Below are 16960 nucleotides of genomic sequence, written 5' to 3' on the forward strand. Positions count from 1 at the left end.
TGATGAGATATGGAGAGCTGGGGTGTTTAAAGAGAGCTGATGTGAGGCTATGGTGCAAGGTTCAGTTCATAATAACCACGAGTGTGCTCCTTATTCCAGTATATTCACTTAACAGACTGTTAATTGTTCTGTTATTGCTGTGTGCCTTTTTGGAAGACATGGAGGTTCTTGCAACTCATGTTATGAGCTGACTTGCAACATATTAGCTCACTTCGTGCTTGTGCCTCTGTCTCTTGCAAAGCTTGAGTTTGCCTGTGGCAATGTTAATGAGTTTTAATTTTTCCAATATCTACCCCTTAATATTCTGTGTTTAACAGTTTGATCGGGTGGCACAGAACTTTCATGCCGTGATGCTATATGTGCCTAGAAGTTGCAGCACACCACTTGGAATGACTATTGTGGTTGTAGCACCTATCGGAAGTCATGTGCAGGAGTAAAATTGTTGCAACCAAGTGCATACGTGGGTTTCTATTATCCTCACTATTCGACATATGTGACCAATTACAAACTTGTGATATGTCACATGTCAGTGAGGCTGACGACGCCTCATAGAATAGCTATAAGAGCTGGAATATCACATCTTCTGCTATCAGCTTCCCTCTGGGATTATTCTTCTTAACTTACCATGCACTGGCTGAAGACCTTAACTGTGGCTCTGTCTCCTAACCGACACAGAGGGGATGGTATATGTATGTTTTTACTCGATGAAGATACTCATGTATTTGGTATGACTAAAAAGATCCTTTGTGACTTAAAATTCTTACAGTCTACCTATTTGCCTTTTGTGAGTACAGTATCTCGGCGGAACATTTCCAGTGGGCTGTCAATTAATAATGCAAATGTTATTGGAAAGATTTCTCTGGCAGCGCGATTTGATGCGCCATATCACGAATTGCGCTGCCCCTCCCGCCGGAGGTTCGAGTCCTCCCTCGGACATGGGTGTGTGTTGTTCTTAGCATAAGTTAGTTTACGTTAGTATAAGTAGTGTGTAAGTCTAGGAACCGATGACCTCAGCTGCTTGGTCCCTTAGGATTTCTCTTAATACCACAGTTCTAATGGAGAAAGTTCTTACTTTTTCTCCAGTGTATTCTGTATGTCACCACCATGCAAAGAACCTGTTTTGATTATTATAGTCTTAACTCAAAGCTGGGTTTCTTAATCTCAATGGAAGTTTGTTCTGTGCATGTCTCTTCATTTCTGTAGAATCACTTCATCATACACCACCTGATCAAAATTATAGACACTCATAGTGTACATTAATATGGTATGTTTTTGAATGAAGTCCTTCTACTTGAGGCTGCAGTTTTGACACCTGGTCATAGCCAAGTATTATTGTGGGATATTGGAAACCACTCAACAACAAAAAAGTAGGACATGCTGGAACATTGTTCTCAGCAGAGTGAAACCAAACAATTGTGGTGGTATAAATCTACCCACTGTTCTATACAGCTAGTGAGCACATTTGAATTGTATCAGCCTTTCCACTCGTGCTCACAAGGGGTGTGTAACACTGATCCAATCCTAAGCATAATTCCGTTACACCACAAATTCAATTAGAGAACAAAGCTTTTTACCCAGTTGTTAATACGCTAACGCCAAAGTATACTTACTTCATAAAATACTGTTGTGTTATTATCAATTCCTCCGTCTTCAAACAAGAGAAATATATTACAAAAGATATATTTGTTCGAAATGGCCACGTGGTTTGTTTACTCCATGACAAGACTTACCACTGCCCGCATCTCGTGGTCGTGCGGTAGCGTTCTCGCTTCCCACGGCCGGGTTCCCGGGTTCGATTCCCGGCGGGGTCAGGGATTTTCTCTGCCTCGTGATGGCTGGGTGTTGTGTGCTGTCCTTAGGTTAGTTAGGTTTAAGTAGTTCTAAGTTCTAGGGGACTGCTGACCATAGATGTTAAGTCCCATAGTGCTCAGAGCCATTTTCAAGACTTACCACTATGCTCAAATGGACCCCTTTGCGCTAAATACTGGCTTTACATAACCTAGCTAATTAATAAGGGCTTGGTTTTTAAGGCTGAAATATGATGTAGCAATTGACTATCATAGTTCATATTTTTTTAATACATGCAAATTAATTTGTTACATGCCTTCCATCAGACTTAAAGGAAGCACAAAATATTTCACTGCAGAGGAATGTGCGCAACTAAAGCCACGAAACTCGTTGACAAAACCGAAGAAGTCCCTTTGTAATAGTTTTAATTCTTCACCATTAGGCTGCAGCACTTTCCAAGAGAATAAAATGAAGTGATCACTCTACCCCCTTGACCACTGTAGCCGTCCTTACCCTACTTCATTCGTATATCACTGAATTGTTTTTCCTACTCCTCTTCATTAGTTATTTTTTTTCACATTTAGATCAAGATGCATTCATCAGTACAGGGAATGTATTATCTGTTACATAAATGAAGAAACTGAACACGTAACTGCCAGTTGCAAACTACAACAGTTACCCAACGACGTCGAGCGTCCAGAACTTGCTCTGCGGCTGTACATAGCCTGACCAAAAAAAAAAAAAAAAAAAAAAAAAAAGTGAAGCACCCAGCCGGCCGAAGTGGCCGTGCGGTTCTAGGCGCTGCAGTCTGGAACCGCGAGACCGCTACGGTCGCAGGTTCGAATCCTGCCTCGAGCATGGATGTGTGTGATGTCCTTAGGTTAGTTAGGTTTAATTAGCTCTAAGTTCTAGGGGACTAATGACCTCAGAAGTTGAGTCCCATAGTGCTCAGAGCCATTTGAACCATTTTTTGAAGCACCCATAAGGGAAGAAGGATACGAAGAGGTAGAGGTTGGGATGGTATGTGATGTTATTTCAATCATTACAGAATGGAGTCAAACTGAAAAATAACATGAACCATTTTTTGAAGCACCCATAAGGGAAGAAGGAAACGAAGAGGTAGAGGTTGGGATGGTATGTGATGTTATTTCAATCATTACAGAATGGAGTCAAATTGAAAAATAACATGAAAGTATAAGCCCAATTATCAGTATGATATACACCTCTCACCCTCCCCGATCACCACTGGACTGGATGTATGCACTCATTCGATTAGGAAGGGATTCATAAAACCGTTGTATAGTTTCCTGAGGCAAACCGTCCCACAACTTTTGTAACTAATCCATGATATCATGGATACTGGCAGTGGCAACAAGCTGAACTGATTCCACACATTTTCCAGTGAGGATATATCTGGGGACCTTGATGGCCATGGGTGTACCTCAACAACACCTGACAGCTCAATAGACACAAGTGTCATTTGCACGAGCATTGACCTGTAGAAAAATACGATACTGTCACTTGAAATGGAACACATGAGGATGCAGGATGTTCGTGATGTACCATTATGCTGTGACAGATCTATCATTCACTACCAGCCATGACTTAAAGCCATGCGTGATGGCTACCCACACCATGAAACTAAAAGTAACGTTGTCCAGGTCACCACCATAGTCGTCGACGATGTTCATCCCGGATAGTGCACAACCATAGTTAACTGCTGAACACAATGCAACGCCATTCATAAGTAATCCATGCCTCCTGGTCACAGTAGCACCACTCCCAATGTAGCTGTTTGTGATGTGGTGTTAATCGTAGTGTATGCATGGTATGGTAATTCGCTAATCCGGCTTGTGTTAGTCTCTGAGCAATGGGGCGGGATTACACAGAATTTTCTCGGTTACCAGGCGTAGATGTGAAAGAGTTACAATGTGCCTGATGCAGAGTTGCCGATCCTCTCTTGTGGTATGACTAGGGCCTCCCATCGGGTAGACCGTTCGCCTGGTGCAAGTGTTTCGATTTGACGCCACTTCGGTGACTTGCGCGTCGATGGGGATGAAATGATGATGATCAGGACAACACAGCACCCAGTCCTTGAGCGGAGAAAATCTCTGACCCAGCCGGGAATCGAACCCGGGCCCTTAGAATTGACATTCTGTCGAGCTGACCACTCAGCTACCGGGAACGGACCTCTCTTGTGGCAATAAGGTATGGTCCAGCCGAACCTTGACAACGAGTATGCCTGCTGTCACATTCCCATGCTGTTCAACAGTGGGCCACTGTCACATTTGAGTGCCGCAAAAATCTGGATTCTGCACGATTCGATCGGAAATTCAGAGACCCAGAATGAGGCCGCTTTCACTGTTAGTGCTGATAAAGTCGTCTCACGCTGACGCAAGGCGTCTCTGTGGCTTTCACATTGATCACTCAACATTTGCGGTGTTCTGTCTCATTATTTACCTTTCCAGGCCTGGTAACTAAATACGAACAACGCCAAAGCACTCTTGTGGCCTTTCTCCCTGTCACAGAGAACTGCAACTCTAATCGTTTACATAGTCGCCAATGGTGTCCACGTGTACGAAGTTATGAGTGTGGTTTGATTAGTCTGATGAATATCCTTGAAAGAACGGAAAATTTTTGTTGCGCCTTTATGGTTGGTAAGCCTGCTTATTACAAGGATAACAGAAAGAATTTCAGCAATGTACAACGTGCAGATCACTGTTGAGAGCCGTCTGAAATGGTCAGTGTGTCCACTACGATTGAAAATGGTAAAACCAAGTTTCGTGCTGTTATTAAAAATTTTTATTTGAAGGGTAGATACTGCCGCACAAATCAAATCAGAATCGGGTAAAGTATACATGGACTCTTCACCATCACTGAAGACAGTTTACTTTTGGATTAATGAACTTGAACGTGGTCGGACAAGTAGACTACCGAAGACGAAGCGCGCTTCACCCTTCCAATTGCGGTCACCGCAAAGGAAACCATTGACAAAATTCATTACATGGGGGTGGAAGACTGACGAATAATAATTCATGAATCTGCGGTGACAGTAGGCATCTCAGCTGAGCGAGTACATAATATCCTGCGCGAAGAATTCGCTATGAAGAAGCTGTGTGAGAGGAGGGTGCCATGATTGCCCAGTAAAAGCAAAAGCGCATCTGACAACATTTTAACACTGTGGCTGGCGATGTTCGCAAGACTTTCCGCGCCGATTTGTGACAGTTGATGAAACCAGGTTGTATCATTACATGCCAGAGTCAAAACGGCAGTCAAAACAACGGGCAAAGGCTGGTGAAAGTGCACTGAAGGCAAAGACCATTTTGTCAGCTGTAAAGGTGGCGGCCACTATTTTTTGGGATTTACAAGGAATAATCCTGACAGGTTACTTGAAGAAAGGCAGAACCATGGCTGGGTACTGTTATGCATCATTGCTGCCAATTTGAGTTGGCTGAAAACAGACTAAGTTTAGTACTCAAAAAGATACTCTTTCACCAGAATACCATCCCACACATCAGCAATAACGGCAAAAGTGGGCTTTGAACGACTTGCACACCATCCTGTTCACCAGACTTAGTCCCTAGTGACTTCTTCCTGTTCTCTAATTTGAAACTTTGGTTTTTCTGGAAGTAATTTTCCTGAAATGTAGAAGTGATGGTTGCAGTCAACGGCTGTTTTGCAGAGTCTGACTGAAACTGCTTTTTTATGGGATGTAAAAGCTGGAGGATCGCTGGACCAGGTGTGTATTCCTAAAAGGAGACTATGTCGAGAATTGAGATGAGTTGTTTACGCAAAAGACTTTTGTATCGGAATTTTTTATGAACTACTTAGTCTGATTTTTTTTGTCAGTGACAGAGAGATTCTTAGGAGAATAAAATTTTACAAAAGATATGTTGACGACGTTCCATTAATCACTGATGGTTCTCAAAATGATGTAGACAGTATTTTTTCGATTTTTAATGAGCTTCACCATAATATCAGTTTAACAATTGAGCGAGAATCCGATACTAGGTCCTTAAATTTTTTGGACCTCACTTTAACTGTGGTTGACAACCGCATTGAATTTAATATTTTTCGGAAACACTCGTTTTCCGACAGTATTATACCTGCAGACTCGGCCCATCCGTGCGCCTATGAGATGGCCTTTTTTCATTCTAATATTCATCGAGTTACAGCTATCCCTCTTACACCAGACGCTGTAGAAACTGAACTGGTCACACTTGAGAATATTGCTCTAAATAATGGCTATAGGCCTCAGTTGGTAAGATGGAGGTATAGAAAGAAAATAAATAAAAATAATATTACGTCCTCAACCAAAGGGGATGCGTTAGATGACAAACAGGTGGCAACAATTTCTATCCCTTACATAGGCAATATAAGTTAAAAATTGGGGCGTTTACTCAGAGCCCATAATTTCAGAGTCGCCTATTCTACTAATAACAGTTTACATAGCAATCTAATTCACTCCTTGCAGAGTAAGAGCGATAAACTTTCCCAATCAGGAGTATATAAAATTACATGCGGGGATTGTCCAAAATTTTACATCGGGCAAACGGGACGAGCTCAGGCTCTCAGGTATAAAGAGCATATTCCTACTAGAAGCGGTGACGGTACTAAGAGCTCTACTTATGCGGAATACCTTGTGCACACGGCTCATGCGCCGAGCCCTCCGTTAATATCGAATTAGATCATGCCGAGGTTAAGGGCTTAAAACTGGATGTTTTGGAAGAAATCCAGATCTTTAGGCATCTGCAACATGTTAAAGACAATATCCTCAATGACCAACTACTACTAATAAATAGAAATTTTTTTGAAGGTATCGCGCCTTTACTTTGTTCTTCATACTTGTAAATCTGATGATCTGGGGATTATCATATGCGCGCTGATTGGCGAGCGCGGTTGGTACAGCTGTTCATCTTCTTTCTTTTTATCCTCATTTTCCTTTTACGATGAAGGTTATTTTAGCCCGTTGAACACCTCACGTTTTATCCCTATATCTTTATTACCACGACGCCTTTAGATTACGTCCCCTCAGCCCCCCCCCCCCCCCCCAGGCTAACTACTGGCTTTAGGTATAGCTTTTAAGAGTTTCTCCTATTGTCATAGGTAGCTTCATATATAAGTTTCTTTAGTAGCATAAGCAACCGTGTGCGGTTATCTTAGGTTTCATCTCCTATTTAGCTCGTCTCTTGTTCTATCCATTTCATTTTTTGATATAAGTTGATCCACGGTTAGGAATATATGGGCTATTTAGCCCCGAACCATGTATAAACTCTCTCGCATTCGTATGCGCATGCGCATTCGAGTAACTTCCCTTGTCTTGCGCATGTACAGTCGTGGACAAAACGAGAGAGGCCCCTCGCCTTCTCGTTATGCTGACCCACACAGCTTTAAAGTCTGCTACACAGCATAACAGGCAAGGCGAAGAAGTGCTACCAACATGCTATGCACAGGTGTGAAACTGAAAAACTATCCGAAATTTGTCAGACTGTTTTCAATCATGTGTAAGACTATATTATTGCTGATTACTGTGTTAACCACAACACCTAAGTACAAGATATAAATGAAAGAAGAAACTCTAATTAGTATAAACTGTACTAATAAAAATGAATTTCATCTTATAGAGATAACATAACTGTTTTAATAAGACGAAGTACCCCAGATCGTTACGAATTAGCAAAATATTATGCGCATTCGGCCGCGAAATGGTCTGTGTCAAAGTTCAGACCAGTCAAACTGGATTACCGTTGCTGACCTACCATGGGAGTGTGCAAATTTAGCAATGCGCGAAGATTCATAACGAAATTCAGATAAAAATCGTTGAGTGCCACACTTCAGTCAATTCAGTTATTGACAGAAGCGGAGAAAGTAGGCAGTAACAAGTAAGAAATTCTACAGGAGTTTCATATCGACATCCACAGGGCGTCGGTACAGAATAAAGGTAGCAACTGCCTCCATCGAGATTAGAACCGAAAACAAACCAGACCTCCCTTGCGGTAGCAAACACCTTTCACTACGCTAGCAGACAACCCAGGCAAACAGCCCTCTATTATTACCCCAGACACGAATAAGCCGGCGATTTCGCAATGAAAATGGCAAAATGATATGCAGTTTCTGTTGCATAGGGCTTTCTGGACTCACAAACATCAATTATCTACCTTTATGTCACCGCTTATGTGACAATCATGCGGGATGTTTATCGAAATAATAAAAAACTGCCCGCATCTCGTGGTCGTGCGGTAGCGTTCTCGCTTCCCACGCCCGGGTTCCCGGGTTCGATTCCCGGCGGGGTTAGGGATTTTCTCTGCCTCGTGATGGCTGGGTGTTGTGTGCTGTCCTTAGGTTAGTTAGGTTTAAGTAGTTCTAAGTTCTAGGGGACTGATGACCATATATGTTAAGTCCCATCGTGCTCAGAGCCACTTTTTTGAATAAAAAACTGTTATTAGCCAGTAAATTTAGTAGGATAATTCTGCACCACCCCAGGAAATAAACGGAGACGTAGCTGCCAAACGTATTCTACAATGTTTCGAATTCTCCATTAAGCGTGCCACAGCCAGAAAATGTTCATTAGCCGAAGTGTTCCTTAAGGTAGCTAGCAATGAGAATGCTCGCTCGCACATTTAAAACGCGGTGGCATTAATAGTGGAGCCGGCCGGAGTGGCCGTGCGGTTCTAGGCGCTACAGTGTGGAACCACGTGACCGCTACGGTCGCAGGTTCGAATCCTGCCTCGGGCATGGATGTGTGTGAGGTCCTTAGGTTAGTTGGGTTTAAGTAGTTATAAGTTCTAGGGGACTGACGACCACAGCAGTTAAGTCCCATAGTGCTCAGAGCCATTAATAGTGGGATCTAAATTACCACGTGTAGAGGCAAATGGATTTTATTTGCATTCCTGTAAACGTGATTTGGATCGGAAGCGTAGCTACGATTAATATGCTCATGTATCGACTGCAACTAGAACATTTCGAATAAAGAGCAGGGGAAATTATTATGCAGCCCTCATCTTCAGTAACTGTGGTAGCTAGTTTTGTTGTTAGGATTTCGTCACTCGGTAGAAATGGAACCCTACTAGTCTCACTTTCTTGACCGTCTATCTGTCTACCCAGACCTTAAAACCCGTTTACCTCGAGTACAGGTGGACATAATAAGTGGAAATGTATCGCACTTCCTGTGGTATACGGTCCCTTGTAACACATTGGCTTATACTTGAGGTATTTCGTTTCCCACGAAGTGGTGGCAGACGATGCTGTGGCGTCTTCCAAGCGCGAGTTTCTCCGGTGCTAGCTATCTCAGCACATCAGCTGAGCGAACTCACATAGTACGTTGGTGGCACTTCGTCGCCCTGCCTGTTATACTGTGTAGCAGACTTTAAAGCTGTGCGGATCAGCATAACGAAAAGGCGAGGGATCTCGCTCGTTTAGTCCACGACTGTACATAGATAGCGGGTCAGGCTTGTAAGTGAGCGACCGTTTGTAGCTGCAGTTTATGGCAAGTCATGGCCCATCGAACATAGGCCGGTGTGAGGTGGAGCGTACACCATTAAGTTAAGTAGTAGTTTAGACTTTATACATATGTACTGTTTGTGTCTTCTTTTTCTTTTTCGTTTATAAATGTATAGCTATCCTGTCCTTTTAATCATTGACAAAGGTCTTCTTAGGCACTTGTGGGTTTTATTGTTGTTCTGAAGAAGGTGTAGTTGAAACTTCCTGGCAGATTAAAACTGTGTGCCCGACCGAGACTCGAACTCGAGACCTTTGCCTTTCGCGGGCAAGTGCTCTACCATCTGAGCTGCAAGGTTCGCAGGAGAGCTTCTGTAAAGTTTGGAAGGTAGGAGACGAGATACTGGCAGAAGTAAAAAGTAAAACTGTGAGACCGGGCGTGAGTCGTGCTTCGGTAGCTCAGATGGTAGAGCACTTGCCCGCGAAAGGCAAAGGTCCCGAGTTCGAGTCTCGGTCGGGCACACAGTTTTAATCTACCAGGAAGTTTCATATCAGCGCACACTCCGCTGCAGAGTGAAAATGTTATTCTGGAAGGTGTAGTTATCTACGCCGAAACCTGGGTTAACACTTAACACTAGGTGCTTTTATCGTAATCGAGGCGGGTTCTTAGTTTTTAATAGACTTTTTTTGTTTTTTACCAGCCTCTTGAAGCCAACCAGATATGACATCTGGCCATGTCTTCTGGGTGCTTCACTTCTTTTGCCAGACTGTAAATTTTTGAAGTTGCGGAGTATGACTCAGGGGCAGACTCGCCGACTGTGTATTCAATAGTCATGGGGAGGCACATCCGTAAGTGTTGGTGAGAGCTGGCGGTGCTCCCGGTTGCAGATGGGCTGCGGCTGCTGGAGGTCCGCGTGCCGGTGCACGCGGTGCGCGGGCAGACGGCGCGGCTGGAGTGCCGCTTCGACCTGGAGGGCGAGTCGCTGTACTCGGTCAAGTGGTACAAGGACGGCCGCGAGTTCTACCGCTTCGTGCCCAGGGACACGCCGCCCGCGCAGCTCTTCCCGCTGCCCGGCGTCGCCGTCGAGGTGAGGTGCCTGGCGCTCCACACACACACCTGTTCCAGGGCTGCACTCTGTGGTGGGAACGCTTACTCTAAGTACCAGTTTCTCTAACAAGTGACACCTGCAGAGACAGGTCGAGGATGTAGAATCAGTACGTAGTGGGAATGTCCGTGTATGTACAATATTTAATAATCACTTTCTGAATATAGCAGGTGAACTAAATAGAAACCTAGTCCCAACAGGGAATCACATAGCGCTCTTAGAAAAAAGTGTTCCGAGACTGTTACCTGAAATGCTCCTCCATGATACTGACAAGAGGGAGATTGAGTTAATAATTAAATCACTGAAGACCAAGAACTCTCACGGATATGACTGGGTATCTAGCAGAATACTGAAGTATTGTTCTATGTATGTTAGCCCAGTACTTAGCCATATCTGTAACTTTTCCTTTACCGATTAAAGTACTCGGTAGTGAAGCCACTTTATAAAAACGGAGACAGGGATAATGTTGACAATTTCAGACCTATTTATATGCCATCGGTGTTTGCTAAAGTTATCGAGAAGGTTGTATATACAAGGTAACTAGAGCATTTAAATTCACATAATTTGCTGTCAAATGTTCAGTTTGGTTTTAGAAATGGTTTAACAACTGAAAATGCTATATTCTCTTTTCTCTTTGAGGTTTTGGACGGATTAAATAAAAGGTTGCGAACGCTAGGTGTTTTCTTTGATTTAACGAAGGCTTTTGACTGTGTTGACCACAAAATATTACTGCAGAAGTTGGACCATTATGGAGTAAGGGGAGTAGCTTACAATTGGTTCACCTCTTACATTAAGAACAGAAAGCAGAAGGTAATTATCCGTAATTTTGAGAGTGGTAGTGGTGTTCAGTCCCAATGGGGCACTGTTAAGTGGGGCGTTCCCCAAGGGTCGGTGCTGGGTCCACAGCTGTTTCTTATTTATATAAATGATATGCCTTCTAGTGTTATAGGTGATTCAAAAATATTTCTGTTTGCTGATGACACCAGCTTGGTAGTGAAGGATCTTGTGTGTAATATTGAAACAGTATCAAATAATGTAGTTCATGAAATAAGTTCGTGGCTTGTGGAAAATAATTTCATGCCAAATCATAGTAAGACTCAGTTTATACAGTTTCTAACTCACAATTCAACAAGAACCGATATTTTGATCGGACAGAATGGGCATATTATAAGCGAGACGGAACAGTTCAAGTTCCTAGGCGTTCGGATAGATAGTAAGCTGTTGTGGAAAGCCCACGTCCAGGATCTTGTTCAGAAACTAAATGCTTCTTTATTTACCATCAGAACAGTATCTGAAATAAGTGACAGTTCAACACGAAAAGTAGTCTCCTTCGCATTTGTTGTATGGTATTATTTTTTTGGGTAATTCTTCTGATTCAAAAAGGGTATTTTTGGCTCAACTACGGGCTGTTCGAGCTATATGTGGTGTATGTTTGAGAACCTCTTGTCGACACCTATTCAATACTCTGGGAATTCTGACATTGCCCTCACAGTATATATTTTCTTTAATGTCGATTGCTGTTAGCAATATTACCCTATACCCAAGAGTTAGCAGCTTTCACTCAGTTAATACTAGGCAGAAATCAAATCTGCATGTGGAATGCACTTCCTTGACTCTTGTGCAGAAAGGAGTGCACTATTCTGCTGCATCCATTTTCAATAAGCTACCACAAGAGCTGAAAAATCTTAGCAGTAGCCCAAACTCTTTTAAGTCTAAAATGAAGAGTTTCCTCGTGGCTCACTTCTTCTATTCTGTCGAGGAGCTCCTGGAAGAGCTATAAATTAAGCGGGTTCCAGTGTTATATTGTTGATTTTCTTTATTTAAACTTAAGACTTATCGCCTGAATATGTTTTTTATATTTCATTTTATCCGTTTCTACTATCGCGTTATAATTCCATGTATTGACTCGTTCCATGACCATGGAGACTTCTCCTTAATTTGGTCCCACGGAACAATAAATAAATAAATAAAAAGTAAATAAATTCGTAAGACATTCAGTTGCCTGTGGCCTTGGAAGCATAATGATTTATCCCAACTACACCTACCTTAAGGGACCAGGCCCCGAGAACCGGTGTGGCTACTAGGAAGGTGCTCGAGGGTAGTACTCTGTTGTGGGAACACTCACTCTAACTACCAGTTTCTCTAACAATTGACGCATTCGTAAGACATTCATTTACCTGTGGCCTTGGAAGCATAATGATTTATCCCAACTACACCTAAATCTTACTTGTACTACCGAGGGCCGGGTGCTGCCTCCGTGCCGGCAGCACTGGAAAGGTAATGAATTATTTCTGTTTTACATCTCTTTGTTCTTACTAAGCAATTTCATGATGCACATTCTTGATCAAAATGAGCCTCATAGTTCAAACTTTTGTGGAAAAGTGCCACACATTTGAAGTAAGAAAAGTTATGCTAAGTGACCTCAGAATTAATTTTTCACTCTGAATTGAGTGTGTACTGAGATGAAGGTTGCTGGCAGATTAGAAGTATTAAAAGTGTGTGATGTACTGGGACTAAAACACAGAAATTTTGCATTTCGTGGACCAAATGAGCTACGGAAGCACAGTTCACAAGCTTTCTTCAGTTTTACTTTCTGCCAATACACACAAACAGTCAAAGTGTTAAAATAAAACTGTCTTTAAAAGGTTTTCCATCTGTTTATGTTCATATTTTATCTATTTATGTGTGTCTGTCCTTACACACAACGTACTCTCCGTTCCGAAGGAGGGGAGAAGCCAATAGAATACATAACAAGAATGGCTGCTGTCCGAAAGTACGTCAGTAGCAATGCAAAAGAGGAAGTGACCTAGCAAGGTTCACATGCTTTGACTGTAAATACCCTCTTACTTCATTTTAACACTCCTTCAAAATGACTTAGTTCCATATAAGATCCATAGATTATTTGCATGATAAATCGTGATGATGTGGTGGCAGCGATATAACAGTCACATCTCAGATTAATTTGTAAATTTTGCTACATGCTCAAGAATTATGTTTTTATTTTTATTTTTTTTAAATATATGTATGGGAGTTAGTAATTCCTATATACTACCTTTCAAACATTAGAATATTAGAAACTTTCTATAGAATAGAAGCACTTGTCAAGGAGAAACTTGGAATAGAAGGAGAGATCAAGGAGACGCCTTTTCAGTTTGCTTTAAACTTTTACTTTTCTATCACTGGGTATGTGGTCAAAAATTTTGGTTGCAGCATTTTGTGTCATCTTTGTGTTAAAGGCAGTCTTATTGTGGAGTAACGATTATCATTTTTTATTCTGATATTATAATAATCTGCATTATTGTTCGTTTTGAACTGCAGTGGATTATTGACAGCAAATTTCACGAGGGAATAAATATACTGTGTATTAGTCAAAATGCTCAACTCATTATAAAGATGTATGGAAGATGCTTTTGGTACTTACTTTACGTTTCCAGGCTCATGGCTACTAGGAATCTATTCCACTGAACTGTAACTCCCACATTCGGCCTCCAATTTCCTTCTTTTTTTTTTTTTTTTTTTTTAACTTTCAAGTTCCTTGACAGGCTGCGAGATATACTGAAGCGCCAAAGAAACTGGTACAGGCACGCATGTTCAAATACAGAGTATGTAAACAGGCAGAATATGGCGCTGCGGTCGGCAACGCCTGTATCAGACAACAAGTGTATATAAGAGAACAAGGGTGGTGTTATAGTCGGTGCACGAACGATGGGACACAGCATCTCCGAGGTAGCGATGAAGGGGGGATGTTCCCATACGACCACTTCACGAGTGTACCGTTAATATCACGAATCCGGTAAAACGTCAAATCTCTGACGTCGCTGCCGAAAAAAAAAATCCTGAAACAGCGGGACCAACGACGACTGAAGAGAATCGTTCAGCATGACAGAAGTGGAACTCGTGCGCACATTGCTGCAGATGTCAATGATGGGCCATCAACAAGTGTCAGCATGCGGATCATTCAACGAGACATCATCGATATGGGCTTTCGGTGGGGAAGGCCCATTCGTGTGCCCTTGATGACTGTACGACACAAAGCTTTATGCCTCGCCTGGGCCCGTCAACACCGAAATTGGACTGTTGATGACTGGAAACATGTTGCCTGGTCGGACGAGTCTCGTTTCAAATTGTATCGAGTGTATGGGCGTGTACGGGTTTGGAGACAACTTTATTAAACCATCGACCGTGGATGACAGCATGGGACTGCTGAAGCTGGTGGAGTCTCTGTAATGGTGTGGGGTGTGTGCAGGTGGAGTATTATGAGACCCCAGATATATCTATAAACGACTCTGACAGGTGACACGTACGTAAACATACTGTCTGATCACCTGTATCCATTCACGTGAATTGTGCATTCCGACGGACTTGGGCAATTTCAGCAGGACAATGCGACACCCCACACGTCCAGAATTGCTACGGAGTGGCTCCAGGCATACTCGTCTAAGTTTAAACACTTCCGCTGGCCACGAAACTTCCCAGACATGAATATTATTGAGCATATCTTGGATGCCTTGCAAAGTGCTATTCAGAAGAGATCTCCAGCCCCTCGTATTCTTTTATGGATTTATGGTCAGCCTTGCAGGACCCATAGACTCAATTCCATCCAGCACTATTTCAAACATTAGTCGAGTCCATGCCACGTCGTGTTGCGGCACTTCGTTTTTGCGGGGCCCTACACGATATTAGGAATGTGTACCAGTTTCTTTGGCTTTTCAGTGTGTATGAAGCTCAGTGAGATGAGTTCGACCAGTTTCCAGTTCGGGCCCTTTCTTTTATCCCTGTCAAACATGATGCATCGTCTCTATAGAAGGCCTGGGTTCCCATTACCAGTAGCTACAGTGGGTCTCTTGAATAAGCACAAGCCCAGCCCGTTAACAAATACTCAGTCTTTGGTTCACTCAGCAGGAGGCCAATCTTGCTTGCAGCCACCTCCATGTGTGTGTATGTGTGTGGGTGTGTGTATGTGTATGTGTGTGTGTGTGTGTGTGTGTGTGCGACGTGCGCGTGCTGTCAGTGTTTGTGTCTACCTGTGTGTGTTTTTGTTTGCTGTGGGGCTTTCAACGAAAATTAGTAAGAACGAATGTGGTTAAAATGTTATGAAATAAGGAAGAGTAAGTCTGACGCTATTACACTCACTCATTCCTAGCTTCATTCACGGTTACTCGCACATTCATGTAACCTCCACGTTGTATATATTTTCCTATTAAGAGAGAACATCGAACTCCAGCGACAACATCTAGGAGGTTGTTCAGGTTTTTTTTAGGGGTATTTTGGTGTAAGGGATGCGTGTTTTTCAGTGGATCGCAACAAGTAATATAATTTCACTGATTCTCATCAGGCTCACAATATTTGGCCGGACCGTCCCTACCCCAATGATTTCATCCTGTACCAGACTAGTGACCTTCCTAAAAACTCTCGAAAACGAGAACGCAACTTATTTGTATCTGTACTGCTCTGAAACTATGTACAGCGCAGTGATACTGTCAGCAATGTGCGGTGTGTGTCTTGCTTGTAAACAAAGTTGTTCCACACATTAATGATACTTACTGTTGACAACACTAATGCCACCTTTACTCTTCGTCTTGAAGCACGCATTCAGTACTTCTCGGGTTTCATTTTCCGGCACTGTTAGTCTGACGTTAACAATAGGTTTGTTTATAAATAAGCCTTCTGCTACCCGCCACGATTTTTCTTTATTTTACTTTTCGCACGACACGATTCGGGAAGTGATTCCCATTTTCATGTGCGGTTTTTATGTGTATTAAGCCATTTATATTGATGTTGTCAATGTGTGAGAGTCTGCTTCATTTCGTTGACTTTTACTGTAATATATAAGAAAGATATGATTTTTTTAGTTGGGTAACGATTCTTTTGGTGAAGGTAGTGGCGAAATTTAGAAGAATTTGTACTTACAGTTTTCTAATTTTCCATTTGTGCAGAGTCTCACACACATTAAACATCACACACAACTTGTGCACTTTACACACCGAAAATATCTTACATAAACAAACCAGTTACAAAGATCTTCTTACATGTAGTCCACAGAGATAACATTATAGGTCTTCCACAGATTATGATATGCTATTGTGCAGAGATTATTTAACTTACCAATTTTGCTCATAAATTACTTATATCGATTTTACGATTGTCTTATTTTTATGTTTTACTATTTTTATTTAAGTATACTATCGAAACATCTGAAGAAATTCACTGCTTCACACTGAAGTTTTTCGTTTAAAATTTTATTTTCATATTTTCTGTAATGTGAACATATCTCCAGTTCTTCTAGCAAACCCATTTCATGTCCTTTATTTAGTCGGTGGAGTACTTTGACATTTTGCTCTATTTTTCCAAATGGGTGTCCTGTATTAAATATGTGCTTTGCTATTGCTGACGTAGTGTGTTTGTTGTGTGTGTAGGCTTTGATGTGCTCTGTGTACCTGGTGTTGAAATTTCGGCGTGTTTGTCTTAGGTAGAACATGGAACGTTCCTGGCATGTTACCTATATGGATCATGATTACATTTTATATTATGTATTAGTTCTGTTGTAGTTTATTAGATGTAGAAAACCCAATTCTTACTTTGTGATTTTTGAAAATATTTGCAGTCTTCTGTGAAACATTGCCTATGTA

At 42.1% G+C, this 16960-nt stretch overlaps 1 protein-coding gene across 1 annotated transcript in view; it reads left to right on the plus strand.

The window, feature by feature from the left end:
- LOC124620041 (cell adhesion molecule 2-like) overlaps positions 1 to 16960 on the plus strand; it is a gene marked incomplete at its 3' end in the record, with an annotated part of 210558 nt that overhangs the window by 126647 nt on the left and 66951 nt on the right. Inside the window, exon 2 of the mRNA XM_047146708.1 lies at positions 10114 to 10313. Within this exon, the coding sequence (XP_047002664.1) occupies positions 10114 to 10313 (200 nt within the window). The remainder of the gene's footprint in view (positions 1 to 10113; positions 10314 to 16960) is intronic.

Source organism: Schistocerca americana, chromosome 6 (genome assembly GCF_021461395.2).
Source record: "Schistocerca americana isolate TAMUIC-IGC-003095 chromosome 6, iqSchAmer2.1, whole genome shotgun sequence".
NCBI classification, from domain to species: domain Eukaryota; kingdom Metazoa; phylum Arthropoda; class Insecta; order Orthoptera; family Acrididae; genus Schistocerca; species Schistocerca americana.